General features: G+C 70.0%; 1 protein-coding gene across 5 annotated transcripts; it reads left to right on the plus strand.

Annotated features, from left to right (window-relative positions):
- The first annotated feature begins 5,275 nt into the window (after positions 1–5,275).
- On the plus strand, positions 5,276–27,499 carry COL16A1 (collagen type XVI alpha 1 chain). 5 transcript variants are annotated; one of them, XM_054802281.1, is made up of 71 exons: positions 5,277–5,430; positions 6,471–6,583; positions 8,664–8,726; positions 8,872–8,989; positions 10,779–10,902; positions 10,991–11,266; positions 11,354–11,434; positions 11,727–11,858; positions 12,281–12,334; positions 13,333–13,368; positions 13,816–13,842; positions 14,022–14,084; positions 14,253–14,294; positions 14,376–14,420; positions 14,635–14,670; positions 14,823–14,885; positions 15,013–15,057; positions 15,137–15,232; positions 15,384–15,422; positions 15,708–15,752; positions 16,016–16,051; positions 16,249–16,365; positions 16,459–16,494; positions 16,613–16,648; positions 16,734–16,844; positions 16,938–16,982; positions 17,120–17,155; positions 17,272–17,325; positions 17,489–17,605; positions 17,681–17,716; positions 17,844–17,951; positions 18,062–18,184; positions 18,261–18,314; positions 18,385–18,426; positions 18,501–18,536; positions 18,761–18,814; positions 18,883–18,951; positions 19,074–19,127; positions 19,285–19,311; positions 19,389–19,454; positions 19,543–19,596; positions 19,692–19,745; positions 19,847–19,900; positions 19,998–20,042; positions 20,138–20,254; positions 20,683–20,718; positions 20,949–21,029; positions 21,167–21,211; positions 21,533–21,577; positions 22,847–22,900; positions 23,009–23,062; positions 23,458–23,511; positions 23,638–23,682; positions 23,797–23,850; positions 23,951–23,986; positions 24,282–24,344; positions 24,495–24,566; positions 24,681–24,734; positions 24,817–24,861; positions 25,100–25,144; positions 25,257–25,310; positions 25,391–25,444; positions 25,573–25,623; positions 25,777–25,866; positions 25,983–26,018; positions 26,134–26,178; positions 26,285–26,473; positions 26,554–26,620; positions 26,708–26,884; positions 26,969–27,046; positions 27,144–27,499. In XM_054802281.1, exons 2-71 carry the CDS (start codon positions 6,508–6,510, stop codon positions 27,344–27,346), a joined length of 4,869 nt encoding a protein of 1,622 aa, XP_054658256.1. In that variant the 5' UTR covers positions 5,277–5,430; positions 6,471–6,507; the 3' UTR covers positions 27,347–27,499. The 5 variants fall into 5 exon arrangements, with proteins under 5 accessions (XP_054658258.1, XP_054658257.1, XP_054658261.1 ...); XM_054802283.1 differs by lacking the exon at positions 21,533–21,577 and having other exon boundaries at positions 5,276–5,430; XM_054802282.1 differs by lacking the exon at positions 20,683–20,718 and having other exon boundaries at positions 5,276–5,430.
- The last annotated feature ends 67 nt before the right edge of the window (positions 27,500–27,566 follow it).

A 27,566-nucleotide genomic window follows, 5' to 3' on the forward strand; every position in this document is an offset into this window, starting at 1 on the left:
GCTGCGGCCGCCGCCTCGTGCTTCGTGTCAAGGGGTCCAGGCGCGGAGGGGGGTGACCGTCACCCAGTGGGGACCCCTGGTCTGTCTGCCACCCCCCGGCCCCCTCCCCGCTCGGTCCGTGTCCCTGCCCAGAGCCCACGGGATCCTGCTGACCAGGGCTGAGCCCGCACCCACGCGCTGCTTTGTAAATGAGCGCCTTATCGCAGGAGCCAAGAGCAGTAAATTACACGGTAATTAATCTATGAGCAAATTAGTAACTTCGGAGGCAATTACCATGCAATCTGCAGAAGCACGTAACGTGGGGTGCCTCACGCTGCTGGAGCATCCCTGGCATCAGCGCAGCCGGAGCTGGGCATGGCGCTGCGGGCGTGCTGCCCAGGGTACGGGTGGCGGTGGGGATGGGATGGGGCAGGGGGGGCCGGCAGCGCGGCCACCAGCCGTGCCCATGAGCGCTGGGCTTGTGCCGGACCGGGGGCTGTTGGGAGAGCGGAGGCAGGGCTCGGGCTTGGGGCAGCGCTGGAGGAGAGGACATCTCTGCATCGTGGCTCTCGGCACCGCAGGGACGGCCGAGGTCTGTGCGAAGTGTTAATCCGTGGCGTGAATCAGCTCGGCTGGACCGTGGCACCAAACCCCTGCCACCGCGGCGTGCCGTAAGGCTGCTGGGAGAAGCCACCAGAGCTCCCTCAGGGGCTCATTTTGGCGAGGACAGGCTCGGCACTGGCTGCGGGCGAGCAGGCAGCACCCTCCAGCACTCGCGTTTCGGGCAGGCGACCTTCCCGCAGCGACCCCCTGCTCCCGAGGGATGCCAGCACCACCGAGGGTCTGCTGGCAAAGGATGCTGCCCAGTTTGGACCAGTGGCCTCCGAGGTGCTGGTTGGCTCCTCGTCTACGCTGCGGTGCTGTGCAGGGCGCTCAGCACCCTGCAAGCCCTGGGCACCCCACAGCTCCCTGGGGGTCGGGGGCCCTGCCAGGTCCCCCCCTCCAGGCAGCTGCGCTTTCCCCTGCCGCAGCATTAATTAGTCCTCATCAGCGCAGGCCCGGGGCCACAGAGACGTGATTGCGAGACGAGGCATGAAATTAGGCAGGGTAAAGGGGAGCGTCATTAACCGAACCTGCCTTGGGAGCGCGTGGAGCCGCCAGCGCCCGCAACAACTCGATCGGTGCCGGCGGCTGGGCACCGGCACAGCGCGGCCGGGAGGGACCGAGCACCCTGGCTGGGGGGGGCCCTTGCCAGGGATGAGCTGCGCCTGTGCCCGTGGGAGAGGGGACGCCCGTGGGAGCCAAAGAGGGGTGCAGGAAGGTCCTGGGCCGGGGCGCCGCGGGAGAAGACCATGCATCTGGGGGTGCTGCATCTGGTGGGGGGGTGGCAAGGCTGAGCCGAGGAAGGGGGCAGACACCTCCTGCCCAGAGCCCCTGCTCAGCCTGGCTGTGCCGCCGGTGCGGCGTGGCGATCCCCTCCCTGCTCCCGGCGCTCTGCCCGCGGCCGGCAGCGCCAGCCCTGTGGTTTCCCACTGGCTCCCTCGGCCTCCCAGCGTCTCGCCAGAGGCTCACTGGTTCCCACTGGTGTGGGGCCGTGGTGGAGCAGTGCCACAGGGGGGTTCCCGCAGGCCCCCGCGGCATGGGACAGGAGGTGCTGCTCCCAGCCCCAGCACAGGCGTGCTGGGGGTCCAGGGCAGGATGCGGCCCCCAGAATGGGGGGTCTCTCCCCGGCCCCTCAGGCAGTCCAGTTAAGGCTGAAGCGTTAATCGCATAACCCAATTGATCCCAGTACCGCCCAGTTTGGGTTTGGGGTGCAGGGAGAAGCGAGCTGGGGGCTGCGGCACAGCAATGGGAGTGGGGAGGGCGCGACCACCTTGGAGAAGGTGAGGGAAGGGGCCAAATTCTCCCCCAAGAATTAAACCCTCCTCAAACAAAGCAGAAAGGGGAGATGGGGGTCCCGGGCCCGGCACAGCCACCTCCTGCCCCTGGGCTTGCCGGTGCTGAGCTGGCACCAGCTCCAGTTGTGCAACAGCTGGGAGGGGACGGGGCTGCGGGGGGGGCTGCGGGTGGTGGCGGGGTCGGGCACGGCGAGGGGCTGTGGGGGGGCTCGGCCACGGCTCCCCGGCCCCACGGGGGGGTGTGGGGTGGGATGCTGGGGCAGTGCTCCCGGGGCGACGCCGTGGGTCAGGGGCACTGGCCCCTCCCCGGGGATGCTCGCCCGCTGCCTTGGCCCGGCTGCTGAATTTGCTGATGGCAGCACCCGCGTCCCCTCGCTCCGGTTACTGGGACTGTCACACACCGGGATCCCCCCATCCCGCATTTCAGGGGACCCGGGGCCGGCCTCGGCTCCTCTCCTCTCCCTTCCCAGCCAAACGCAGCCGCGAGAGGTAGCGTCAGGGTTTCCTAGGGCATCTGTTGGCAATTAGCAGCTCTTATTACTCATGGAGACGCCATATGCGGTGAGGGAACGGAGCCCGGGCGAGAGGCGCAGGCTCATGGCGTGCTCCAGCAAGGGGGGCCGGGGGGGCCAGCCCCCAATCCTGCGGTGTGCAGAGGGTCTGTGGGTCCAGGCAGCGACCGGGGGGTGCAGGGGGATCCGAGCAGGTCGCAGAGCTCTGGAGCCATTTTCCATCTGCAGCTTCCATCTGAGCCAAACCACCCACCCCCCTCCGTGCCAAAAATGTTCGGTTTGGGGGGCGGAAATGATGGAGAAACGGCTCTGAGGCTGCGCAGCCCACGGCAGCACGCGGAGAACGGCGAGCTCCTCCGCTTGGCCCCCCCAGCCCCTTCGCCTTTCGTGTTTTGGCAAAGCATTTCCTCCAAAAGAGGCAAAACTGCTGTTTTAACACCGCGGAAACAAACCGGCCCCATCAAGCTGGAAAGAATTCCCACGGGCTCTTTCCTTCCTGGGGAATGCTGGAATAGGGAGGTTTGTGCCCAAATCGGTGCAGAAATAAATGCTGAACCGCCAAAATCCTCGCCACAGGAATTCCCTCCTGCACACTGCTCGGGCCAGCGTGCCGGCAGCTGCCTGCGAGCTGGCAGGGTCCGGCCGGCATTGCACCGGCCCTCAACCCCCTCCGCGGCATTGGGGGGCCCTGGGGGGGGGCTGAGCTCGGCACAGGAGGCGGGGAGCCCCGCGGTAACGCAGCCGCCGCATGACGCTCAGGGTCGGAGGCAAATTGTCTCCAGCCCGAAAATTGCCGGGCTCCGCTCCGGCTCGTGTTTCTTGGCAGCCGGCGCGGCTGTTTCTTGGAAGCGCAGCTTGCCTCTGATTTTTCCACGCTGGGTCGGTGGGCAGGGGCCACAGGATCCTGCTTTCCATCCCCCAGCTCGGCATCGCTCCAGGGGATGCCAGCACGGGCTGGAGACAAACTGCTGCCCCCTTAGCAGAGTGCTGGGGAAGCAGGATCTGTCCCTTTTCCTCCTGAGACGTTGACCCCGTGCCCTGGCACAGCGAGGGGAAACGGGAGCTGCGCGGTTTCCACGCTCCTGGGGCTGGCGGGGTCCCTTCGTGCCACTGGAGTGGGGACAGCCTACCCAGAGGAGCACCCTGACACCTGAGGGAAACTGAGGCACGGGAAGAGCAGCAGGACGGATAGGTGCAACCCCCCAAAGCAATTCACAGCCGACTTTGAGGGCCCTGGGAGCTGCTGGGCCGGGCTGGTGTTAGCAAGGGGTCTGGCTTCAGAGGAAGGGCCGAGCCCTTCAGCCTTGCTCTGCTGCTGCGGCGTGGGCTGTGGGGGCAGATCGTGGGACGATGCCTCGTGCTGGGGGCGAGGGCAGGTCCCACCCGCCCCAGCCCACCCCCCCCCGAGACGCACAGACCCCACTCATGCTCATGCACGTGGTTCGTTGCTGCTGGGTGGCCACAAACAAGGAACAGCTCGGGGTGAATAATTGTCCAATAAACAGGAATTATAAAAGTTTCGTTATATTTCGTACCCACTTGCTTTAATTACCCTTAATTAGTACAGTAGGCAACTCATAGGAGAATCGAGTTCTCTGTCACTGCATCTCGCGGGCTGTCGGCTGAATAAATGGCAGAGTCGAGCCGCTCCTCAAAAGCGGCATCGCTTGGTTTGCCCGCAACAGCTTATTTACTGAGGGCTGAATAAATATCAGTTGTTAATTAGAGCGCGTTTATTGAGATGCATGCGTCCCTAACACACATTTGTAAAGCTTCAGTGTAAATAGATTCATCACAATTTGGGTGGAAAGTGGCTGAGCGGGGACCCAGCGGCGCCGTGCTGTGCTGAGCATCCCTCGGAGAGGGGACGCAGGGATGGGGACCCGGGGACGCCTGCGACTCCTTTGCATCCTCCAGCCCCAAACCTGTGTGGGTCAGTGGCTGCCCTGGGTGGGCCTGCTCCCTGCCTGCTCCCTGCCTGCTCCCTGCCTGCAAGGCCTTGGGGTGGCCCAGCTCTCGTGGGCAGGGGATGCTGGAGCAGAGCTGGGGGCAGCACAGCAGCGTTTGGGGCTGGCACGTCTCTGCAGCGCAGAGCCGGACGCCGTGCAGAGGCGGTGCGAGCCGGGACGGGTGCCGGATCCCTCCAGGGCTTGGCAGGGCTGGCAGGGCCCCGGCGGTGCCGGAGAGGCTGGTTCAGCTCTGGAAAGTCAGCAGCTCTGCTGCTGGGGACGAGGGGGGAGCCCTGCCAGGCGCAGGCAGCGTTCCTGCCACCGGCAGCGGTGCCAGGGGAAGGGATGGCAGCAGAGACCCCGTCCCAGGGCTCTGACCCCAGGCACCTTGTCCTGGGCCGGACTGTCCCCACACCACCAGGCACTGGGGACCGTGCATCAGTTCTGTGGCGTGGGGGGGTCTGGCTGCCCCGATGCCGCGGCGTCTGCCCGGGGCTGCTCCTGGCTTGGCCGGGTGCTGCGGTGCGGTGCTGTGCTGGTGGAGGAGCATCCCTGGAGGGACACCTTCCTCCCCGTAGTGGCGACCATTCTGGCCAGCGATGCTGTCACCAGCGCCAGCACCTGGGTCCCCTCTGGTCCCTGGGGGGAGGAAGAGCTGCTCCACAGGCATGGCAGCCAGGGGATGGGGTTCCCACCCATCCCAGGGATCGGGGCGCCCCGCTCGCCCCCTCGCAGGGGGTCCCGTGCTCCGGGTGGGCATCCAGCCCCCGGGGGAGGGGGAAGGCGGGGTGGGGAGGGCGCTGCCGGAGGAGGCGCCCGGGGCGGGGGGAGGCAGGAGGAGGCGGAGGAGGGCGGCTCGGTGACGGCGGGCGGCGGCTCGGGCCCCCCCCGGTTGGGGAGGCGGAGGGCGGGCAGCCGCCGGGGGGGGGGGGGGGAGCGGCTCGGGGGCCCCCCCGGAGGGAGGCGGGGAAGGCGGCGGGGGCGGCGCGGCGGAGTTCCCGGTGTCCCGCGGCGCTCCCACCGCCCCGCACCGGCCGGACCCGCGGCGTTGCCCGCTCCCTCCCCGCCAGCCCCGGGCCCCGCCGAGCGCAGGTGAGTCCCGGTCCCGGTCCCGGTCCCGCCCTGCGCCCCCGCCGCTGCCGGCCCCGGGCACGGGGAGCGGGGTAGAGCCCGGCCCCGCCGCCGGGCGGACGCGGAACGGGGGGTTCCCCCTAATTAATCGTAATTAATCACCGCCCCGGGGCGCGCGGGCCGGGGATGGCGTCCCGGAGCCGCGGGGACCCGCCGGTGCGGAGGGTGCGGGGGTAGGAAGGGGGGGGGGGCAGGCGGGGAGCGGGGGGGGGGGGCAGGGTGGGTGCCTGGGGGGGGTGCGGGGCCGGGGGGGGCCGGGCCAGGGCAGCCGGGAGGTGCAGGGGTTGTGCAGGAGGTTCGGGACGGGGGAGCTGGGGCGCAGGCAGGGGAGAGCTGGGGGGTGCGGGAGAGCTGAGTGCAGGCAGGGCAGAGGCAGGGCCGCTGCTCGCGAGGGTCCCCCACTGCTGTGCGTGGGGACGGAGCCGCAGGGATGCACGTCCCGCTCTTGCGAGTGGAGCCGAGCGCGTCCGGTCTGTCACAACGCCCGGCTCCTGCTGCCTGCAGCCCTGCCTGCAGCCCTGCCTGCAGCCCTGCCTTGCCTTGCCTCGTGGCAGGAAGCAGGCAGGAGGGAGGCCAGGTTGGAGTGACCTGCAGGGACTCGGGCCACCCCAGGATCCAAACGGGACCGGGAGATAAAACGGGAGGGAGCGAGACCTTCCCGGGGGGGGTCTGTGCAGGAGGCACCGGGGTTTGCGCTGGGGCACCCCGGCCTCCGCGTTTCCGGATGTTTGGAGTAAATCTGGACTGAACCCATGAATGCCGGGATGCTGGGGCTTGCCCTGTGTGCTTGGGCTGGGTGCAGAGCAGATGGGGGATCCAGCGGTGGATGGGGGGGACCACACTGACCCCCAAAACCTGCCCAAGCCATGGCCGAGCGGGTCAGCATCAATTCCGTGCTGGTGGCTGTGCTGGCTGCGTCCCGGCGTGGGCAAGCTCACAGGGAGGGGGCCGGTGCCCACCACGTGCCTGTCCCGCTGCTGCCTGATCTCTCTCCCTTGCAGTCAGCTGCGTTGGCCCCGAGCTGCTGCCGTGGGCACTATGAGGGGTCTCTGGGCCCTCGCGCTCGCGGGGCTTGTCAGTGCCTGCGAGGGGACGGAGCTGCCGCCGGCAGAAGGTAAGGGGCACCGGGGGCCAGGGCTCGGGGTCTGCATGGGAGTGACCCCCTCCCTGCCTGTCCCTGGCGAGAGGAGGGGAGGGCTAGGTCTGAGCCAGGGATCGCAGGGGTGGCCGGGGGACATCACGAGCCGTGCCAGGTCCCCACGTGCCGGGACTGCGTGCAGGGCACGCTGGTGGCCGGAGCAGCAGCTGCGGACATCGGCTCCCTGCTGAGTGCTGGCTGCCCGGGCTGTGGGGCTTTGCTCAGCATCCCGCGCAGGCAGGGCGCCAGGGAGAGCCGAGCGAGCCCTGCTGCGGGGAGCCAGCCCAGGGACACCCCGCCGTCGCCCCCGCAACGGCTGAGCGCTAGGAACGCCCCACGGTCCAGGCCGTGCTCATGGAAGGAGCAGGCTTGGCCGTGTTCCGGCCGCGGGGCGCTTGCTGCCAGCTGGCGGCAAAGGTAGTGCCGTCCGGCAGCACGTGCGGGTGCCGGGTCCGGGCGGGAGCAAGTGGGGGCTGCTCTGTACATGAGCCAGGACCGCTCGGGGCAGTGGTGAGGATGCACAGAGCTCCGGAGGGGGTTTTGGCTTCTGGCTGCGAGGTGTGAAGAGGTTTGGCCATGGTGCAAGCCAACGGTGGAGGGCTCAGGGCTGTCACCATGCAGCTGGGGACAGGGGGATGGTGACTGAGCCCGTGGGGGTCCCGGCCGAGGTGTCCCTGGCTGTGGGGCCACTGTGTGTGGGTCCAAGCATGGGGCCGGCCGTGGCTCGGGGTGAGCTCGAGGCGGATGATGGGGAGGAGCCGCTGGCAGCGAAGCCGCGATTGCATCAGTCATTGCGGGGGTGGAGCGGTGGCTCGTCCCGGGGGGGCCCAGGGGTGCCCAGCTTTGCCTGTGCAAGGGACCCTGCGGCCGGCACCGGCACCCACTGCCCCGCGTGGCGCGGCCTCGTGGCTCCGGGCCCTTCACCAGGGAAGCGAGGGTTGGGGAAATGAGGTTTTCCCTTAGGGGCAGCGCTGGGGCCGGGAGAAGCTTCAAAGCAGATCGTGCTCGGGGTGATTTATGCTTTGCTTTCCACCCCCTGCCCCGCTGCGGATGATCTCACTGCCGTCGGGAGGGAGGGAGCTCTGCCCTGGCCGCGACATGTGCCTGTGGGGCCGGCTCCAATACCACAGCCCCCGCTGCTGCCGCCGTGCCGGGGGTCCTGCGGGCGAGGGGCAGCTCCCTGCGCTGCTGCTGGCCGTGTGCGAGCGAGTGGGCAGCCTGGGGGAGAAGTGCCGTGGTGGTGCCCGGCTCTCGGGCAGAGGCGGAGGTGGTCAGCCGGGGCCGCAGGGGCCAGAGCCGCCCCCCAGGAACGGCTGGGGAAGAGCCGGGTGCGTTGTCAAGGGCCACCCCTGCTTCAGGGCTGGTGTGTGCGTGGAGACAAAACAGATTCCTCCTTCAATACCCCCTTGTTTCCTCCTCCATCTTGCGCCTCCCAACATCTGGTAGCATCCAGCGGAGGTGGATTGATGCCGCTAAAGCAATAATATATCAGCGCAGTTGCAAACAGCACCAGAATCCCCGTGATCACGACTGACACGGCATTTCCTGTGGCTCGGCCTCGTGCCGTCCCCCCGGCCCGGCCCTGGGGACACCAGGTCTGAAGATGTCACCAGGATGGGACGGGAAGGCCAGCGGGCAGCTCTGGGCACCATCTTCCCGCCTTGGGTGTCCGTGGCACCCGTCCGAGTCTCCTGATGCCGATTCCAGCCGCAGGGGCTGTTTTGAGGCAAAACACGCAGTAACTGGGAAAAGCATTTCACCTGGTGAACTTGCTGGGCGGCGGCCGGGGCCAGCTCTGAGCTCACCCCCCGTCCCTTCCAAACCTGCTGCTTCGCTCCCGGTGGGCTGTTTGCAAGGAGCCGGCGCTGCCGTGGGAGCCCTCTTTGCTGGATCTGTGCTGCCCTGTGGCTGCCAGTGGCCTTGGGGGGCCGGGGCGAGCTCTCAGCAGCACCCCAAGACCCCCAAGGTTTGGGGGGCTCCGCACGGTCTGACCCTGCTTGTACAGCCTCCCCCTGCCCTCGGGGACACCGCGGTCATGTGCTGATTTACCTTGCAGGGGAGCCGTGCCCGCAGCTCTGGGACGAGGATCTGGTCGGGAACAAGTATGAGAACACAACAGGTAGGGAAAGCCCCTCGTGCCCCACATACGGGGGCTCCGCGCAGCCCCAACTCCACGGGGACGGGCTCTGCGCCCTGCCTGGAGACCGTCAACCTTCGGCAGCTGTGCCAGGGCCAGGTCTCACCTCCTCCGCTCTGTCCTGTAGGTTTTAACCTGATTAAAAGGTTTGACCTGCTGAAGATCTCCTCCATCAAGAAAGTCCGCAACCCGAGGGGGCCGGTGGTCCTGCGGCTGGGCGCCGTGCCGCTGGTCCAGCCCACGCAGTGAGTGCGGGCGGCTCGCGGGGTGGTCAAAGCGCCGCCAGCCACCGTCCCCACGTGTTTTAAGGATGAGGCCCGGGCGAAGCTCGTTAGGCTTTGTCCTTTAACGCGTGCTGGAGAGGTCAGGCAGCTCTGCAGCACCCGCAGGCATGCCGAGGTGCCGGTGGCGCGGTCCCGGGGCTGCCCCAGCCACCTTCCTCCTAGAAAGTAAATCATGGGCTGCAGCGGCTCGGCTGGGTCGTGGCCAGCCCTTACGCAACTGCGGCTCTGTGGCTGCTCTGTGTCTGCTCTCCCCAGCTTGGCAGGCGCTCGCCGGGGTCTAGACAAGCTCAAAGCGTTGCACAGCTCTGAGCAGGCGCTGCTGGGTTTGCTGGGGCCGCAGGAGCCTGCTGGGGGAGGCACACGGGGACCAGCCCTCGGCCCCGCTGTCTCCAGCACATCCTGCCCAGCCGTGCCCGAGGCCAGCGCTCGCCACCGTGCCGGGGCTGGCAGGGATGCTGCAGCGTGGCGAGGTGGGAGCAGGTCCACGTCCTCGGGAGCTGTTCCTGGAGGAAGCTGCTGCGGTTTGCACGCCTGCCTCCTCCAGCCCGCCTGTCCCCACATCGCCCCGGGGCTGGCACGCAGCTATGCCGGGCACGGGGCTCTCCTGAGGGCGAAGGAGACCCAGCCTTGGCTCCTGACCTGGGCAGCCAAGTCCTTAGATGGCTTCGAGATGGCAGATGCTCCAGGCTGGTGTTGCTCTTGGCCGGGTGCCTGCGGCAGCCCAGAGCCAGCCCTGTGGAGTGCTCGGCGTGGGGATGGTCGTGGGAGCAAGGTTGTGAGCTCCAGGTGGGCACCCATGGGTGTCCCTCCACCCTGGCCGCACTCCTTGGTGCCCAGCGAGGATGGCCCCGTGCCCCACGGAGAACAGAGGGGGCTGCCGGGTCTGGCCCGCTCCCCGTGCCTTGGTCCAGCTCCAGAGCGGTGGCTTGGAAAATCGCTGGCATGGGGAAGCCGAGGCTGGGAGCAGAGTGGAGTCCGAAGTGAATATTTCCAGCGGTCGAGCGGGCTGCGGGTGAGCTGGGCACGGTCCTGCCGGGGAATGGCTGTCCTGCTCCCCGCCGTGCGAGGGAGAACCGGGCTGCCCACCGCCTGCGTGGGAGCATCCGTCCCACGGGGTCAGGGGTGTGTTTCCCGTCTGCCCAGGGACAAAATTAAATACCGTGGCGATAGGTGCATGGCCCCGGGTGCTGCAGGCGCCCCAGGAGGGCCGCGCTTGGGGGTGCGCGGTGGAGACGGTGGCCGTGCCCTGGGGCAGGGATGGGGACGGGGGCTGGGGGTGCCTGGAGCACGCTCTGCTGTCCGCCTGCACGGGGGTGCTCGGTGCCCTCCGCTGCGTGCGTGCCCAGCTGGTGTGAGGGATGCGGGGCTGCACTTTGGGGGGACGGTCCAAGCTCCTCGTGCTGCGCCAGGACGGGAGGAAGCGTCTCTACCGCCTGCCTCGTGCTCAGCTCCTGTTGCATAAGTGCTAGCGTCTCCGGCAGCCACAGCCCGCGCGTCCAGCCGAGACACAAACGGCTCCAGGTCCAGGCGCTGCCGCGTGGGGCCGGGGCTGGATCCGCCCCGATGGCATCCGCGGTGCCACCGATGGGGACAGACCCCGGCGGGACCCACGGGGGCCATTGGGGTGATGCCGCCAGCGGGTGCCGTGTGTGTGGGGCTGGTGGGGCTGGTGCTGCCGCTGGCCTCGGTGCAAACGCCAGCGCCAGAGCTCGGGGCAGGGTCCGGCCGCCCCTGACGCCTGTCCCCTCAGGCAGGTGTTTCCCCACGGGCTGCCCCCCGCCTTCACCCTCGTCCTCACCTTGCTGCTGAAGAAGAACAGCACCGGGGAGCACTGGTACCTCTTCCAGGTCACCGACCGGCAGGGATACCCCCAGGTACGGTCCCGGGGCGGCAGGACGCACCGGCAGCCAGGGGACAGCCAGGAGCCGTCCCCAAGCGCGGCGTTGTCCCCTCTCTGCCCAGCTCTCCCTGGCTGTGCACGGCCCCGAGAAGAGCCTGGAGTTTCAGGCCAGGGCGCCGGGGACCACATTCGTCAGCGCCGTCTTCATGGGGAAGGCCGTGGCGTCCCTCTTCGACGGGCGGTGGCACAAGGTGGTGGTGGCCGTGCAGAGCCGCGCCGTCTCCATCCACCTCGACTGCGCCTCCATCTCCTCCAAGCCGCTGGCACCCCGGCGGGCACTGGCCCCAGAGGGCAATGCCTTCCTGGGGCTGGACGCCGTGCGTGGCACCCCGGTCCGGGTGAGTCCCCGTCGGGGTGTGGGCACGCTCTGCGTGCGGTGCAGGATCTGTCCCTGCCCCTGACCCACTGCCCCCTTCCCGCTGCAGTTCGACATCCAGCAAGCTCAGATCTACTGCGACGCCGAGCTGGCCAAGCAGGAGGGGTGCTGCGAGATCTCGGCCAGCGGGGTGAGCGCCCCTGAGCCCCCAGCCCGGTCCCAGCCAGGCCCTGGCATTGCCCTGCGTGGTCAGGGCTTTCCCCAGAGGGGAAACTGAGGCACAGCAAGGGCAGGTCTCTTAGCCAGAGCTCCCCTGTGGGTCACCTCCTGCTCGTGGTGGCTGGGGATGCAGGGCAGCTCTCCGCCAGCCCCTCTCCGTGCAGGATGCATCCCTCTCCTGAACTGCACTGGGTGCTCAGGCAGGGCTGGGGCTGCCAGCTCTCGTTCCGACAGCCCCCCATGACCCCCCCCTCTCCTGGCAGTGCCTCACAGAAGCACCCAAGACCCGTCGGCAAGCAGAGCTGATGCAGAGCAGCAACCTCATCGAGATCTCGCCGCAGCCCGAGGGCCGGGTGTACACCCGCTGCTTCTGCCTGGAGGAGCCGCTGGGCGCGGTGAGCTCCCGCATCCCTCCGGCAGCCTGGCACCGGTCCCCATCCCGGCACGGGATGCTCCCGGCCCCGTGGGGTGGGCGCAGCGCTCAGCCACCGCGCCGGGTGCCTGGTGCTGCCGAGCCTGCAGCCACGTTGATTCAGCCCCTGGAAAAGCCCTGCCTCACATTTTCCACCGCACCAGGCTCGGTGCGAGGGGAGGGAGGGAGCTGGTGGCGGCCAGATGCCGGCGAGCAAGGGGGGAAGGGCTCCCGCAGCCCCACCGCCGGTCTGCACCGACTGAGCCACCGGCAGGTTGCACCCATGGGTGCCCCAGGCAGGATAACCTGGGGGTGCACGGGCAGCATAATACAGGGTGTGCGGGGAGGTATTGCCCAGGGGTGCACAGGCAGGCAGCACCCATGGGTGCTCTGCTCTCTCCACAGGAGCTGACAAAGACCTCGAGGAGGACCGGCCTGAAGGGAGATCACGGGGAGAAGGTGAGGGGAGGTGGGAGAGGGTGTCCCAGCCCAGCTGCACCAGCCCTGGCATGCCTTGCTCCCTTCCTCTTCCTCCTGCCGGTGCCTGGGCCCATCTGCGCCCTGGGCTGGGTCTGTCCGTGCTCCATTTGGGAACTTTCTGCCGCTGCCAGAGCTGCAGGAACGCCCGCAGAAGAGGCTGCTCTGCTCCCCCGAGCAGGAACTGAGGCCCCACTCAACTCTCTGCCGCTGCTGGAGCGATCCCAGCCGCGCAGCCAAGGGCCTCTTTGTTCCCTCCGAGCGTCTCCGGAGCGCTGCCGGAGCTGAGAGGCGTCTCCACCATGCTCCATGCCCATCCCCGCATGGCCCCGTCCCCCCGGGGCTGCGGCATCCCCAAGGGGGGGATCCTGCTGGGGATCCCCAGGGTGCAGATGGGGTCCCACGGCGTGGGGTGGGGGGCATGGGGCTGCGGCGGCTACGAGCCTGCCTGGCTTTTCTTTTCACCCTCTGCTCCGTGTCACTTCACCGCAGGGTGACAGGGCCCCCCCCGGGCAGCCGGGAACACACGGCGAGGGGGTGAGGTGTGGGGCTGGCCCCAGCTGGGGGACGGGAGCCTGGGGGCTGCGCTCAGCCTCGGGCACGGGGTGTTTGCAGCCCCGTCCTGCCCGGTCCCGGTCCCGTCAGAGCACGCTGGAGCAACTGGTTTGGCCCGGAGGAGCTGTGGTCAAGCCACAAAGCCGCAGGGAGAGCCGGGTGCCAGACCAGCCGCTCTGCTCTCCTCCCCGGGGACGCGGCGGGGGGAAACGTTCTCCTGGCTTTTCCCTTCTCCGCCCCGGGCATCCCCCCGTGCTCACGGGCACCCCAGGGCTGGCGGGGAGAGACGCTGCTGGGTGAGCCCCGTGGGTTTGGGGTGCCCAGGGGCACGGGGCAGTGGCTGCAGGGTTACGGGCGCTGGAGGGTTTTGGGTGTCACGGGCAGCGCGTGGAGCTGGTGCAAGCCGCCATCCCTGTCTCTTCCAGTGCCCACCCTGCTCACCACAGGCGGCCTCGGCAAACGTGAGTGTGCTGCCGGGCAGCGCCGGGCTGTGCCGGTGGGAGGAGGTGGGGACCCCGACCCGTCTGCTGGGGCTGGCGAAAGCCACCGGGGTGCTGGCCTGGGGGTGTCACCTGCCGCTCTGCCATCGCCACCAGCCCCCCACGACCCGCAGCTCCTCCTGGCCTGGTGCCTGGCAACATCTGGCTGCGGGGAAAGTCTCTGATCCCTTCCAGATGTGGCCCCATTCCTATGGCAACCTCTGGCTGGAGGCGTGGGGCTGATGCTGGGGGGATAGTGGGTGTCTGGGACCCCGTGTGCCCCATGGGGCTCCCGGGGTGGCACTTGGGGACAGGGTGTTGGGAGGACGGGGACCACGGCAGGGACGAGGCTCTGCTGCTGCTGTTTGGGGGCAGCATGCCCTCGTGGGGCTCTGGGCACCGCGGGACACCCATCTCCTCTGTCCCTAGGTCACGCTCGGTCCCCCAGGTCCAAAGGTACGTTTGTCACCCCCAGGACACACAGAGCCCAGCTCCGGCAGGGATGTGGCCACGCAAACCCTCGGCTGTGCCCAGAGCATCCCTGCCTGGGAGCCGTGGGCCCCGCTGTGGGCGCACATCTGGGCACGGGGACACCCACTCCCCGTCTCGTCACCCACACCTCCTCTCTCTTGCAGGGTGGGAAGGGTGAGCGCGGCCTGCCCGGCACCGCCGGCAGCAAAGGGGAGAAAGGCGACCGCGTGAGTGTCCTGAGCAGGGACCCCCCTGCTGCGGGGCTGCTCCCTGCGGGGGTCCCCGGCACATGGGGGTCCCGCTGCCCTGGGGAGCGCTCCTGCCCCCCATGGTCCCCTGGCCCCGGCCACGGCCGGTGCGGGCAGAGCCCCTGAGCTGCCTCCCCCCTCCCGCAGGGCGCTGACTGTGTGCGCACCCACCCCGGCAGCCCCGTGCAGGTGAGACCCCCCCACCCTCCAGGTACCTCCCCCTGGGTCTGCCGCCCCCCCCTCACCCCACTCCCTCCTCTTCCTCCCCAGTGCACCGAGGGGCCGCAGGGTGAGAAGGGGCAGCGCGGAGAGGCGGTAAGTGATGCTCGGCGGATGGGCCGCAGCGTGGGGACCCAGCGGTGCTCCCCCCGATCTCGTCGTACCCCAGGTTGGGGTGCAGGGGTCCGGCCCTGAGGAGGTGGCTCAGCGGGTGGTGGTGGGATGAAGGAGCAGTAGTGCGAGCGGGAGGAGGGAAGCTCTGCACGAGCCCACCCGTGGGCAACCACTTTGCCTTGCTGTTCCCACGCAGGGGCTCCCGGGGGCAGCCGGTGCTGACGGGCAGAAGGTGAGCCCAGCCCAGCCCACCCGTGGGCCCTGGCGTTGCAGTGGGGACGACTGCCCCGTGGGTGCCGGGATGCTGGCAGAGATGCCGGGACCTGATGGTGCCATCCCAGGCAGCGTGGGAGGTGGCACAGGTGATGTCCGTCTGTCCCGCAGGGCCAGAAGGGTGAGAAGGGCGACGGGGGACTGCAGGGCAAGCCGGGGCGCCCGGGACGTGATGTGAGTAGTGCCGGGGGGTGCCCGGGCATCCCCAGGGCAGCGGGGTCCGGCGGCCGGACCAGCCCGCCCCGTGCCGTGCACGGCGCTGCCCGTGCGGAGCCCTCACACCCTGCTCCCCTCCTGGCAGGGCCGGCCCGGAGAGATTTGTGTGGTGGGCCCCAAGGGCCAGAAGGTAGGTGGGGGCTCAGGGGGTGGGAGGGTGGGGGCACCCAGCGGCAGCGCCGGCACTGGCACCCTCCCTTGCCTTGCAGGGTGACCCTGGCCTCGTGGGACCCGAGGGGCTGGCCGGTGAGCCGGGGCCCCCAGGGAAGCCGGGGTCTCCGGGGATCGGCTTTCCAGGGAAGCCGGTAAGGACCCCCATGGCGTGGGGTTGTGCTCGGGCAGCGGCCCCAGCTCGGCACACGGTGGCTGTGGGCAAGGTGCCACCCGGAGCTCTGCGATGGGGCTGGCTGGCCAGGGTGCTTGGGCAGGGCTAATGCCACCCTCTCCCCGTTTCAGGGCGACCCTGGCGGCCCCCCGGGTCCGAAGGGAGAAAAGGTGAGTGTGGGGCAAAGGGGTCCCGACCACCCCCTGTCCTGCCCGAGGGCAGCTCGGCGCGGCAGGCAGCGGGTTGTGCCGGGGATCCCTGGCCGGAGCCGGATCCGCCGCAGCTGAGTCAGCGCTGGCTCGTGGTGCCGCTGGCGGGGCGAGCCCCAGCTGGGTGGCCCAGGGCTCGGCTTGGGGGGGCAGGAAACCCCCCTTGGGGCGAGAAGGGTGCTGAGGGTGCTGAGGGCGGTGGCTGTCTCCCTTGCTGGGCTCATGCTCTCCCATCTCTGGCTCCAGGGCAGCTCGGGAGCTCCTGGACCCGGAGGATCGCCTGGGACGCCCGTGAGTACCGTGAGCCTGGAGCCAAAGCCCAGGGTCAGGGACGGGTTTCCTGGCGCGGGGTTGGGGCTGCTTGGCCGGAGCAGCGGTGGGATCCGAGCCCAGGCGCTGAGAGGGGTTTGGGAGAGCCGGTGGCCTCGTGTGGGGCTGGGACCGTGCCGTGCCACGGCTGGTGGCAGGGGTTGGGGTGCTGGGTGGCGTTGCCAGGGCAAACCTTCGTCTCAGGGCTCCCTGAAGCAGCCCCTTCCCCCGCCTTCCTCCCGCAGGGACCCCCCGGCATCCTGGGGCCAAAAGGAGACAAGGTGGGTGCAGCGGCGGGTGGCCTGGCGGGGGGGCCGTGCCACAACTCGCCGTGCCACGGCCACGGCCACGGCGGCCCCTGCCAGCGTGGCTCCACCGCGATGCCCATCCCCTGGGCTCGGGGCTGCTTGGGGCATCTCGGGGGCCACCCCCAGGACCCCCCCTCCCCGGGGCTGCATCTCACTGTCCCCGTGGGCAGGGCGAGCCGTGCGAGGTGTGTCCCACCGTCTCCGAGGGGATGGTCAGTGCCATCGGGCTGCCTGGCAAGCCGGGACCCAGGGGAGCGCCCGGAGCGCCCGGCAAGGACGGGGTCTCGGTGAGTCTGAACCCGGGGGCTGCGGGCGAGCACGCGGGGAGCGGGATCCATCTCTGCATCCCTAATGCTCCCTCTTCATTTCTCCCTCCCCAGGACAGACCCGGCCCTGCGGGACCCAAAGGGGACAGGGTAGGTGGCGTGGGGCCGAGGGATGGGCTGGCTGGTCCCCACCCGGAGCCGGGGGACACCGATCATCGTCCAGCCCGCGCTGGCGGCGCCCAGCCCAGCTCCTCTGTTTCCTTCGCAGGGAGATCCCGGCATCCACGGGCTAAAAGGGGAGAAGGTGAGTGTCCGTCCCTCCATCCCGCCTACCCGCTTGGCGGGCAGCCCCCACGGCACCCCGACCCGTGTCCTCCCTGTCCTCGCAGGGGGACTCCTGCCTGTCCTGCGATGCCCGCGTCCTCGCCGCGCTGCTGCGGGGTCCCGTCGAGGGGCTCGAGGGTGAGCCGGCACCGGTGCCGCTGCAGCCGGGGCTGCCGGTGAGTACACGGGGCTGAGCCCCCCGTCCTGTGCCGGAGGGGCACCCTGGCTGTGCGGGGGCTGGGTGTGTGACCACGTGGGGTGTTCGGCAGGGCGAAGCGGGGCTCCCCAGGCTGGCCGGCATCAAGGGCCAGAAGGTGAGTGGCCCCAACACCCACCCCGCTTTCTGCACCCCCTGAGGGAGCAGCAATGGCTGCATCGCCCCACGGGGTCAGGAAGCGTTGGCTTCCTCCGGGGCCTGACCGTGACCGTGACCATGACCCTGCTCTTTCAGGGGGATGGTGGCCAGCAGGGACCCACAGGCAGACCGGTGAGTGGGGGCGCAGGTGGGCAGCGTGGGCTCAGGGTGGGTGCTGGGAGCCCAGGGGTGCAGGAGCCGGGCTCTGGGGGCCGTAGTCTCACCTCTGCCGTGGCTTCTCGGTGCAGGGGCTCCCGGGAGACAAGGGCGATCCAGGTGTGCGGGGGCTCAAAGGAGAGAAGGTGAGCCCTGTGGCGAGGACCCCCCAGCACCCCGCTCCCTGCCTCGTCCCTGAAACCTCCCCAGCTGAGACCCGTGCAACTCATTGCATGGAACAACCCTGAGATGGGGTGAGCAGTGGGGGCTGCTCTGGCCCCCGAAGCCACCGGGATGTCCCCTCCACAGGGCGAGCCGTGCGGGCAGTGTCCTCCCACGCCTCAGGCCCTGGAAGGGGCAGCGACGGTGCTGGCCGTGCCTGGACTGCCGGGGGAGAGGGGCCAGGATGGGCCTCCGGGCAGAGCGGTGAGTGCCCCCCCCACGCTCGCGGGTGCCCGTTTTGGGGGATGCTCTGGCCTGACCCTGCCTCCGTTTCCCCAGGGCAGACCTGGTGACGCTGGCCAGAAGGGACAGAAGGTGAGAGGGGCTGGGGAGGGGGCTATGGAGGGGCTGGGGGTGGCGGAGGGGGCTGCGACCCCCCGGGGCTGGGGGAGTGCCGTGTCCCCCCCTGCCCCGTGCCAGCCTTGTCCCCTCTCTTTGCCAGGGGGACGCAGGCAGCCCCGGGGACCCAGGCACCCCAGGCACGGCTGGTCTCCCAGGGCTGTCGGGTGAGCCCGGCATCAGGGGTCCGGCTGGCCCCAAAGGCGAGAAGGTGAGACCCCCGCGCTTGTATGGGGAGCCGCATCCCATCACCCTGGTGTCACCCGCCCCCTCCATCCCTCACCCATCCCAACCTCCCTTCCCGTGCTCCCTCCTCTGCAGGGAGATGCCTGCGAGCCCAGTCCCGCTCCGCATGGGGACTTCTCGGACGTGATCGGCATCCCGGGAAAACCCGGGGCCAAAGGGGACCAGGGCCCCCCGGGCATCGGCCAGCCGGGCAGACCCGTGAGTGCCCCCTCCCCACGGCGCTGCGGGTGCCCGGGGGCATCGTGCCCTCGGGGCTGACCCTGGTGTGTTTTAGGGGAAGCCGGGACTGCCGGGGGTCCAGGGCCCCGCCGGGCTGAAGGGGCTGCAGGTGAGCGGGGCCGTGGGGTGCTGGGCGTGGGGGGGCTTCGGGGCCGCTCACTGCCCCTCTGTCTCCCTAGGGTGAGCCGGGACCGCGGGGGATCGGCCAGCCGGGACCGCAGGTGAGCGTGCTGGGTGCCTGTGCCGTGCCGTGCCAGGCGGCTCTGCCGGCTCTCACGCACTTTGTTTTCGGCAGGGAGAGCCCGGGAGCACCGGACCACCCGGGACACCCGTAAGTAGCATTTGGGGCTGCCCAGCCCTGGGAGATGGGGCAGCTGCCAGCCCCCCAATTCCTGCAAGCAGGGGGATCGTGCCCCTCTAGCGTCAGCCCCTCGCTGCAGGTGGTGGGGTGCTGGACAGACCACCCTGGGGACAGTGCTGTCACCGCAGCTTACTGGGTGGGCCGGGGGGCTGGCTGGGGCTGCGGGGGGAGCTAACACCCTCTCCTGCCCCCAGGGCCCCCCCGGACCCCAGGGACCCCCGGGGATGGCGGCAGAGAAAGGCGCCAAGGTAAGGGAGCGTCCCCCAGCCCTCCCTCCCCCCCCCTGCCCCCCACTCCTGCTGTCCTTCCTCTGCAGGGATCTCCGGGGCCCAAAGGTGCCGTGGGACCCCCTGGGCCACCCGGGACCAGCGTCACAGGGCCACCGGTGAGTCCTGCCCTCCAGGATGGGCATCGCCATCCTCCCCCGGCCCCTTCATGCTGGCTAAAAACCGCCGTGCCGCGGTCCGAGCCCAGAGCTGAGCTTCCTCACCCTCCTCTTCCTCACAGGGCCCCGAAGGGCAGCGGGGGCTCCCCGGGGTGCCTGGGTCCAGCGGGCAGCCGGTATGTGCGGGGGGTGGTGGAGGGGCCGTGCCCGTGAGCGCGGGCAGCGCGGTGCTGAGCCGCCATGCCCCGGTGCTCGCCCGGCCGTGGGTGGGGGGACACGGGGGGGGCTGGGGGGCCGCCTGCTAATGCACATCTCTGGCTTTGCTCCTCGCAGGGGGAGAAGGGCGCCCGGGGCGAGAAGGTGAGTCAGGGGCAGGGTCGAGCCGTACCCCCGTGCCACCCCACCGCTCGCCCTGCCCTCACCTCCTCTCTCTGCAGGGAGACCCCGGGGACTGTGCCTGCCCACCCAGCACCCGCCAGGACCCCAGCTACGCCGGGATGCCGGTAAGCACCATGGGCACCCGTGGGCACCCCCCGTCTCTGTTTCCCACTCCCCCCCCGCTGAATGCTCTTCCCCTTCTCTCGGCCCCAGGGAGCCCCAGGACTGTGGACCGGGATGTCCTGGCAGCCACAGCCGGGCCCGCAGGTGGGTGCTGCCCCCGCTGCGCTGTGCCCGCCAGCCCCCACCCACCACCATCTCACCCCCCCGCCTCTCTCCGTTTGTGTTTTGGGGTGTTGCAGGGTCCCCCCGGAGCCCCCGGCCCCCCCGGTCCCCCAGGCGCCCCGGGCCGCCAGGTGAGCGATGGGAGACGGGAGCAGCAGCGGGTGAGCGGGGACCGATCCTGCCCAGCTTTTAGTGCAGGGCTGGAACATTCAAGCTCTCTCCTCGGCTTTAGGGGATGCCAGGACACAACGGTTTACCAGGACTGCCCGGGCCGGCCGGAGACCTGGTAGGTAGCGGCTGTGCCTGTGGCAGCTCCCCCCACATCCGCCCGTCCTGCTCCCCCCGGCATGGGGACCGTCCCCTTCCCTCCTGCTCTCTTCCAGGGGCCGCTGGCCGTCATGGCTGAGAGGAACATGGAGGTGCTGAAGGTGAGAGCATGGGGACGGGGTGCCTTCCCACCGTGGGTCGTGCCTGGGGGACCCCGAGCACCTCAGGGTGCCCCTGACTCCCCGCCTCCTCCCAGACCCTCTGCGGGGACTGCGTCCAGCTGCAGGCAGCCTTCGAAGCGCCCAGCGGCATCAAGGGGGAGAAGGGGGACGGGGGCATGCCGGGCGCCCCTGGCAGCGAGAGCTGCGCCCGTGTGAGTATTGCCTGTCTCTGGGTGGGAATCCCGGTGCCCCAAAACCCCTGGTCCTGGTGGGTCTTGGGGTGAAGTGCGGAGATGCACCTGGGCCTGCTTGTGTGGAAGTCGTGCAAAGCAGCAGTCGTGCAAAGCAGCAGGCACTTGCAGGGCTGGGCACGCTCTGGGCACGCTCTGGGCACGCTCTGGGCACACTGGTCCTGCCTGGCGTGCAGGCAGACTCCCATGCACAGCTCCCACCTGCCTGGATGGGGCCCTCGGGGAGGGTGATGGGCTTGTCCTGTGCAGGGGCCAGTGCGGGCTGGAGCAGCGGGTGCTGAGTGCCTGAGGGGTGCGGGATGCGGGGCTCCATGCCCCGCTGTGCCCCGTGGCTCCTCCAGTGGATCCCTGCAGGGGGATCCCGAGGTGACTCCTGGGTTTTCTTCCAGTGCTTTGCCCAGTTCCCGCGAGCGGAGGAGGCTCGGGTGAGTGAACCGTGCCACCCAGCACCCTCTCCCGGCCCCTGGAGCTGAGCTGCTACCCCGGGCTGGCTCCCGGTCCCCAGGGTGCTGCAGGGATGGTCCGTTGCGGGAGCAGCTGGGACTTTGGGGGGCAGAGGTTGCTTCGGGGGGCACTTGGCGGGGCTTGGCAGCGCTCGGCCGTGGGCAGCGGGCAGAGCCGTCCCCAGCTCCTGACGTGTCCCCGCTCCCTGCAGGGTGACAGCCCTGACCTGGACTGCGTGGGTGATCCTGGGCTGCCGGGCACCCCGGGCATCCCCGGCGAGAGAGGCGAGCAGGTGGGTGCGCTCCCCATTTGCCCTTCCTGGAGGCTGCGGGGGCCGTGGGTGGTCCCCTGGATCCCCTCGGAGCTGGAGCGCGCCCAGGCCCCCGTCCTCCTACCGTGGTCACGTCTGACAGAGCCGTCTCTCCCCAGGGCTCACCGGGACTGCGGGGACCCCCGGGGCCACCCGGGCCCATCGTAAGTACCTCTGCCCGGGGTGGGGGGCTGCCGGGCCGCACGAGCATCAAGTTATGGTCCTGGGGGGCTTGGAGCCCCCCACTGCAAGTCGCCAAGGGAGACCAGCGCCCTGCCCCGAGGCCACGATGATGGGCAGGGGGCCGGGGCCATGGCGAGGCGGAGGTGCAGCACGGCACGGCTGTCTCCCGGCAAGTCGAGATGGAGCGAAGGCGCTGCCAGCCTGGAGACGGAGCAGGAGCCCGGCTTGGTGGGAGGCCCAAGGGCTCAGCCCAGGCTCCCGGTGCTGTCTCCAGGCTGTGACCTCCCTGTTTCTCCCCTCAGGGCCCCCCAGGCTTTCCTGGCACGCCTGGCGCACCCGGACTGCCCGTAAGGACCCAGCACGGCTCTGCTCTGTGCCCTCTGTCGCTGCCGCTTGGTTTGGCTGTGTCCCCCGTCCCCATGTCCCCTGGGAGCAGCCGCAGCCCCCCCTCCCCTTCCACCCCATCTCCATCCTCCCATTTCCACCTCCTCCATCCCCACGCAGGGGGTCTCGGCAGACCTGGGGTCTGCGGGCTCGGGAACGCTCTTCCTGAGCTCAGGGACCTGGCGCTGGCACTTGCCGGCCCCGGAGCCCCACGTTGGGGCCCTTCACCGCCGTGAGACCCGGGTGAGCCAGGGATGGCCGCAGCCCCCGGACTGTCTCACTTCAGCCGCTCTCGGCGTGCCGGGGACCTGCCGCCCCGGCTTGGTGCCCGCGGCTCATCGCAGCTCCCACAGGGCGGGCTGGGTGCACCAGATGGCATCTTCATCTCCATCTTCATCTCCATCTTCATCCTCATCTTCATCCTCATCTTCATCCTCCTGCTCCCACCCGTGCTGCCTTCTAGCACGAGGTGGTGGTGGGGCTGCGCCGGCGGCTCTCGGAGCATCCTGCCCTCCTGGCCCGTGCCAGCCATGTCCTGCTCCTGTCCCCTCGTCCACTAATGTCACCGTAACACCACGGTCTGTGTGGGTCTCTGTGGGTCTCTGTGGGTCTCTGTGGGTCTCTGTGGGTCGTTGCTCTGCGGTGTGCTAGTGTGTCCTGTCCAGCCTCCACCGCCTCGGCACCACGTCACCCCACTAACCCGCCCCAGTGGCCCCGTGACACGGAGCCCGGGGGCTCCCGGCTGTCACCTGTGTCACCCGTGCCTGGCACGGCCAGGGAGGACGGGGAGGCGGCGGGAGGCACCAGGCTGGAGCTCTGGTCTGAAGCGTGTCCCGGGCAGCGGCCGGGGTGCCGGGAGCTGGGTACCCCACGCAGCCCCCCAGGGCTGAGCTCTCCACGGCCCTGCGGCACCGAGGCTGCCCGTGGGTCCTGCCCCAGCAGTGCCCTGTGTCCGGGTGTGAGCATACCTGGCCACGCTCAGGCTCCGAGCCCGATGCACGTGGCTGGCACCGTGGGTGGAGGGAGCCCAGCCGGGTGCCGAGCGGGTCCTCCCTGGTGCCCAGAGGTGCCGGGCGGGCTGGGGCCAGCACGGGCTGGTGGAGATCCCAGACCCCATGGGCCGTGCCCGGGTCCTTGGCCCCTGCGCTCTGCCTGGCTCTGCTGCCAGGTGGGCACAGAGCGGGCGGGGGCCACAGGAGACCCCCTGCAGCTCCTCTCTTCTCCCTCCAAAGGGTCTCCAGGGGGAACGCGGCCCTGCCGGGCTTGCCGGAGCCAAAGGGGAGCCGGTGAGTGGTGTGGGAGGAGGGGACGGGGGGGGACACCGGTGCCCCGTGGATTTTGGGCACCTGGCTGGGGCATTGCAGGTGGCTCAGCATCGTCCTCCTCCTGCACAGGGACCTCCAGGGCAGCCCGGCTACCCCGGCGCGACGGGCCCCCCCGGCCTTCCCGTGAGTACTGCCGGGAGCCGGGCAGCACGTGCCAGCCCCCAGCCACCTCGTGTGTCCCACGTCCCTCCCTGGGCACCCCCACGCTGCTGGGGCAGGCAGTTGCGGGACCCCAGCAGGCACCGAGAGCCATGTCCCTGCAGGGCTCGTCCCTGTCCCGTCCATCCCATCCCACGCGTTCCCGGTGCTCTAGCCATTGCCCGTCTGCTCGCTCATCCGTGCCCCATCTGTCTGTGCCCTGTGCACGCCCCGTCTGTGCCCCATCCATCCCTGTACCCATCCGTGCCCCACCTGTCCCCCCCATGCCCCATCCGTGCCCCATGCCCCATCCGTGCCCCATGCCCCGTCTCGTCCCCTGTCCTGCGCGGGGTCTTCCATCTCCTCCCTTCCTTCCCCAGGGCATCAAAGGCGAGCGAGGCTACGTGGGCCCCCCTGGGGAGAAAGGGGAACTGGTGAGTCCCTGGGGGCCATGCTCCAGGGGCTGGGTGGGGGCTCTCCCGGGTGCCCCCCTCGCCATGGGCACCGGGGCTGAGGTCCTCACGGTCACATCCATCTGACCCCGTTCCTCCCCTTCCCAGGGACCCCCCGGCTTGGACGGTCTCCCCGGTCCCACGGGTCCAGCGGTAGGTGCCCACTCCGATCAGCTCCCGGGGGGCTGTGGGGAGGGAGGGGGGGCAGCTGCGGTGGCGGCGGGTGCAGCGAGGCGCTCCCCACCCACCTCACCCCTCTCTCCGCAGGGGCCGAGGGGCGAGCGTGGGCTCCCGGGCAGCGCCGGTGAGAAGGGGGACCAGGTGAGCATCCCCGAGGGACCCGTGGGGACAGGGATCCCCGGGACCCCCATCGGGCAGGATGCGGCCGTTGGGGTCCGGCTCAGCTCTCGTCTCTCTGCAGGGTTTCCAGGGCCAGCCCGGCTTCCCGGGGCCGCCGGTGAGTATGTCCCAGCGGGGAGCTGGGGGTAGTGCTCCAGCACAGCGGGGTGTCCCCGGGAGATGACGCCCGGCCCCAGCTGCGTGTCCCCGTGTCCCCACGGGGCCGGGTACCAGCTGGGGATGGGGACGGGGGTTTCTACCAGCGGGACACGGGTACGTCCTTGGGGTGAGGTGTGGAGAGCAGCCCCAGAGCAAAACCATTAAAATGAGTATGGAGATGGCAGCGGGCCACATGGGGCAGGGCTCTCCTGCCACGATACCCCCCCCTCACTAAACACCCCTCTTCTCTTTAGGGGCCCCCCGGCTTCCCGGGGAAGGTTGGTCCGGCCGGGCCACCGGGGCCTGCGGCCGAGAAGGTGAGTGCCATGGCTGAGTGCCACCGGGACGCGGCTGCGTGGTGGCACCGCTCATCCCTGGGGCTGGTGGCCGGTTTGGCTCCTGCTCTGCAGGGTGGCCAAGGGGTGCCCAGCCCCGGCAGCTCCCGTGACCTCCTGTGGCTCTTGCAGGGCAGCGAGGGCATGCGTGGTCCCACGGGGATGCCAGGGCCCCCCGGACCCCCCGGACCCCCGGGCATCCAGGTAAGACCCCCCCCATGCCACCGTTCCCCAGGGGTGCCCAGAGCAGGTCTCTCAGGGACCCCCAGAGCCCCTCGGGGCAAACCACCCTCTGACAGCCTCACCTTGTCCCCGCAGGGCCCCGCTGGCCTGGAAGGACTGGATGGCAAGGATGGCAAGCCAGGGCTGCGGGTGAGGCTCCGGGGCATTCCTGGATGACAGCCACCCTGCAACCCCCCCAGGACACCCCCAACCCCTGTCTCTTTCTCCCCAGGGTGACCCTGGTCCCCCCGGACCACCAGGGATGATGGGTCCTCCGGTGAGTGACACCTTTCCTCGTCACCTCCCCAAGTGCTCGGTGCCTGGCGTGTCCCTGCAGCCAGGACCGGGTGTTCCCTGAGCTGGGACCGTCCCACCGTGTGCTCCTGGGGACACTGAGCCTGAGGGGGTGGTTGAGCATCCCCCCCCCGGCCCGGCACTGCAGGATGGGTCAGGGTCGCCTGCCTCGGTCTGCTCGTGGGAGCTAGGACACCCACCCAGCTCTTTTCTCCCTCCAGGGCTTCAAGGGGAAGACGGGGCACCCGGGTCTCCCGGGACCAAAGGTGAGTGACGGTGGCACTGGGGGACACTCGGTGGTGACAGCCCCGGGGACCTCAGTCCTGGGCCAGGGTCTCCAAGTGCTGCGTTGCCCACCATGTCCCTTCCTCCTTCCAGGGTGACTGCGGCAAACCCGGCCCCCCAGGGAGCACGGGCCGGCCGGGAGCAGAGGTGAGTGAGGGGGTGGTCGGGTGTGGGAGCCCTGAGATGGGTGGGCCCTGTGACACCCCTCATCGTGCTGCCTTCCCCAGGGTGACCCCGGACCCATGGGACCCCAAGGCCGGCAGGGACCCCCGGGGCTCATCGTAAGTTGGACCACGGCGCACTGGGACGGTGCCCACGGTGGGGAGCACGGCAGGGCCTCCCTCCGGTGCAGGGAGTGGGGGCATTGCCCACCGCCCCCCCCAGCTAACACCCCTCTCTCTGCCCCCAGGGTCCCCCCGGCAGCCCAGGGCAGCCGGGTCCCGCTGGCCTCGCCGGAGTGGTGAGTACTGCCTGGGGCTGGACCCTGCCCCATCACAGCCCCAGCAGCGGGACGTGGGGGCCGGGTGGGTGCTACAGAGAGCAGGTTTGGGGGTCGCTGTCCCCATCCTGCGCCAACTCCGACACTCCCGGCTCCCTCCTTGTCTCCCTGCAGGGGCTGAAGGGCGAGCGGGGCTCCTCGGGGGAGCGAGGTCTGCCAGGGATGCCAGGACAGCCGGGACCCCCGGGCCACCCGGGACCACCGGTGAGTGCAGCAGGGCACGAGAGGCGGCATAGACCCCTGCACCCCAGTGCAGCAGGGACCTTGAGAATGGCACCGTGCCGGTTGCCATCTCACACTGCTCTGCTTTGATTTCGCAGGGGGAGCAGGGACCAGACGGACCCGTTGGTAAAGAGGTACGAGCGTGGGCTCTGCAGCTCGCCTGCCCGGCAGGACCCAGGGCCGGACCGTGGCATCTGCCCGGCCACGGTGTCCCCAGCCCTGCCACCTCACTCCTATGTGTCTCCCCAGGGCCCCCCAGGAAAGCCCGGCACCGCAGGACCGGCCGGCCAGAAGGTGAGGGGAGAGCCCGGCCGTGCCACCGCGGCCACCCCAGCACCCTGCAGACCTGCTCGGGGCCGGGGGTGCTGGGGCTGAGCCCTGCATCTCTGCGTCTCCACAGGGCGAAGCTGGATCCCCTGGCGAGAGAGGCTACCCTGGGGAGAAGGGCAGAGCCGGCATGCCCGGGGGGCCGGGGAAGAGCGGCTCCATGGGCCTCGTGGGGCCGCGGGGGCCTGCGGGGGAGAGGGGCCCCCCTGGCTCACCAGGACCTGCAGGCAGCCCTGGGCTGCCGGGACCTCCGGGGATGATGGTGAGGAGGGGCGGCCAGGTCGCGGGACCCCATCCCCCCCGTGGGTCCTGGTGGCGATAGCCCCTCGTGTGTCCCCCCAGGGAGACGTGGTGAATTACGACGAGATCAAGAGGTTCATCCGGCAGGAGCTGAGCAAGATGTTTGACGGTAACAGGGTGGCGGGCGCGAGGGCCGGTTGCACCCCGGCATCGCCTCGTCCCCGCCGGCACTGAGCGCGGCCGCCTCTCCCCGCAGAGCGGATGGCGTACTACACCTCCCGGCTGCACTTCCCGGTGGAGATGGTGGCATCCCCAGGGAGACCCGGTCCCCCAGGGAAGGATGGGCTGCCCGGCCGGCCAGGACCCCCCGGCTCCCCGGGGATGCCAGGGCAGATTGGCAGAGAGGGGCGGCAGGGCGTGCCAGGCATGCGGGGTAGGTGCTGCTCCCCGGGGCATCCCCGGCGCCCCTGAGCACCGCGGTTGTGCCATGGTCTCGCTCCATCCACTTCTCCTCCAGGTGAGCCAGGCGCCAAAGGAGAGAAAGGCGAGAAAGGCGTGGGGGTGATGGGGGACAGCGGCCCCCCGGGACCCCCAGGTGAGCCCACTCCCTCCCCGTGGCCACCAGCTCCGTGATGGGGCTCGCTGCCACCCCCGCGCCCTGCCACCTCCCTCTCTCTCTCCGTCTCTTGCAGGTCCCCAAGGGCCACCAGGCTACGGGAAGATGGGCCCCCCAGGCCCCGTGGGACAGCAGGGCATCCCCGGCATCCCCGGCCCCCCGGGGGCCACAGGCCAGCCGGGCAAGACAGGGCACTGCAGCCCCGCGGAGTGCCTGGGCGCCGTGCCCCTGGAGCAGCCCCTCTTCCAGCCCAAAAACGTCAAGGGCCCCTTCGGCTGAGGGGGTCCCCGTGCCCCCCCGCCTTTGCTGTTAATATCGTTTCCCCGCTGTGCCGGGGGCTGTGTCTGTCCCGGGGGGGTGGGTGTTGTACAGCTCCGTTGCGATCGTGAGGGCAGGTGGATCCTGCCCGGCCCAATACACCCGTGTGGTGCCCCCACGCCTCCCGCCTGCTCCCTCGGCTGCGGCCCCCATCTCCGCCTCGGCTGTGCGTGGGGCCCAG

This window comes from Grus americana, chromosome 23, assembly GCF_028858705.1.
Source record: "Grus americana isolate bGruAme1 chromosome 23, bGruAme1.mat, whole genome shotgun sequence".
NCBI lineage: Eukaryota > Metazoa > Chordata > Aves > Gruiformes > Gruidae > Grus > Grus americana.

What these genes read in the sequence shown, in the direction of transcription:
- COL16A1 (XM_054802281.1), top strand. Translation starts at nt 6,508, where the DNA reads ATGAGGGGTCTCTGGGCCCTCGCGCTCGCGGGGCTTGTCAGTGCCTGC. An exon ending in CCGGCATCAAGGGCCAGAAG is followed by an intron (nt 16,983 to 17,119) that starts GTGAGTGGCCCC and finishes CTGCTCTTTCAG; the next exon opens with GGGGATGGTGGCCAGCAGGG. An exon ending in AGGGACCCCCGGGGCTCATC is followed by an intron (nt 25,445 to 25,572) that starts GTAAGTTGGACC and finishes CTCTGCCCCCAG; the next exon opens with GGTCCCCCCGGCAGCCCAGG.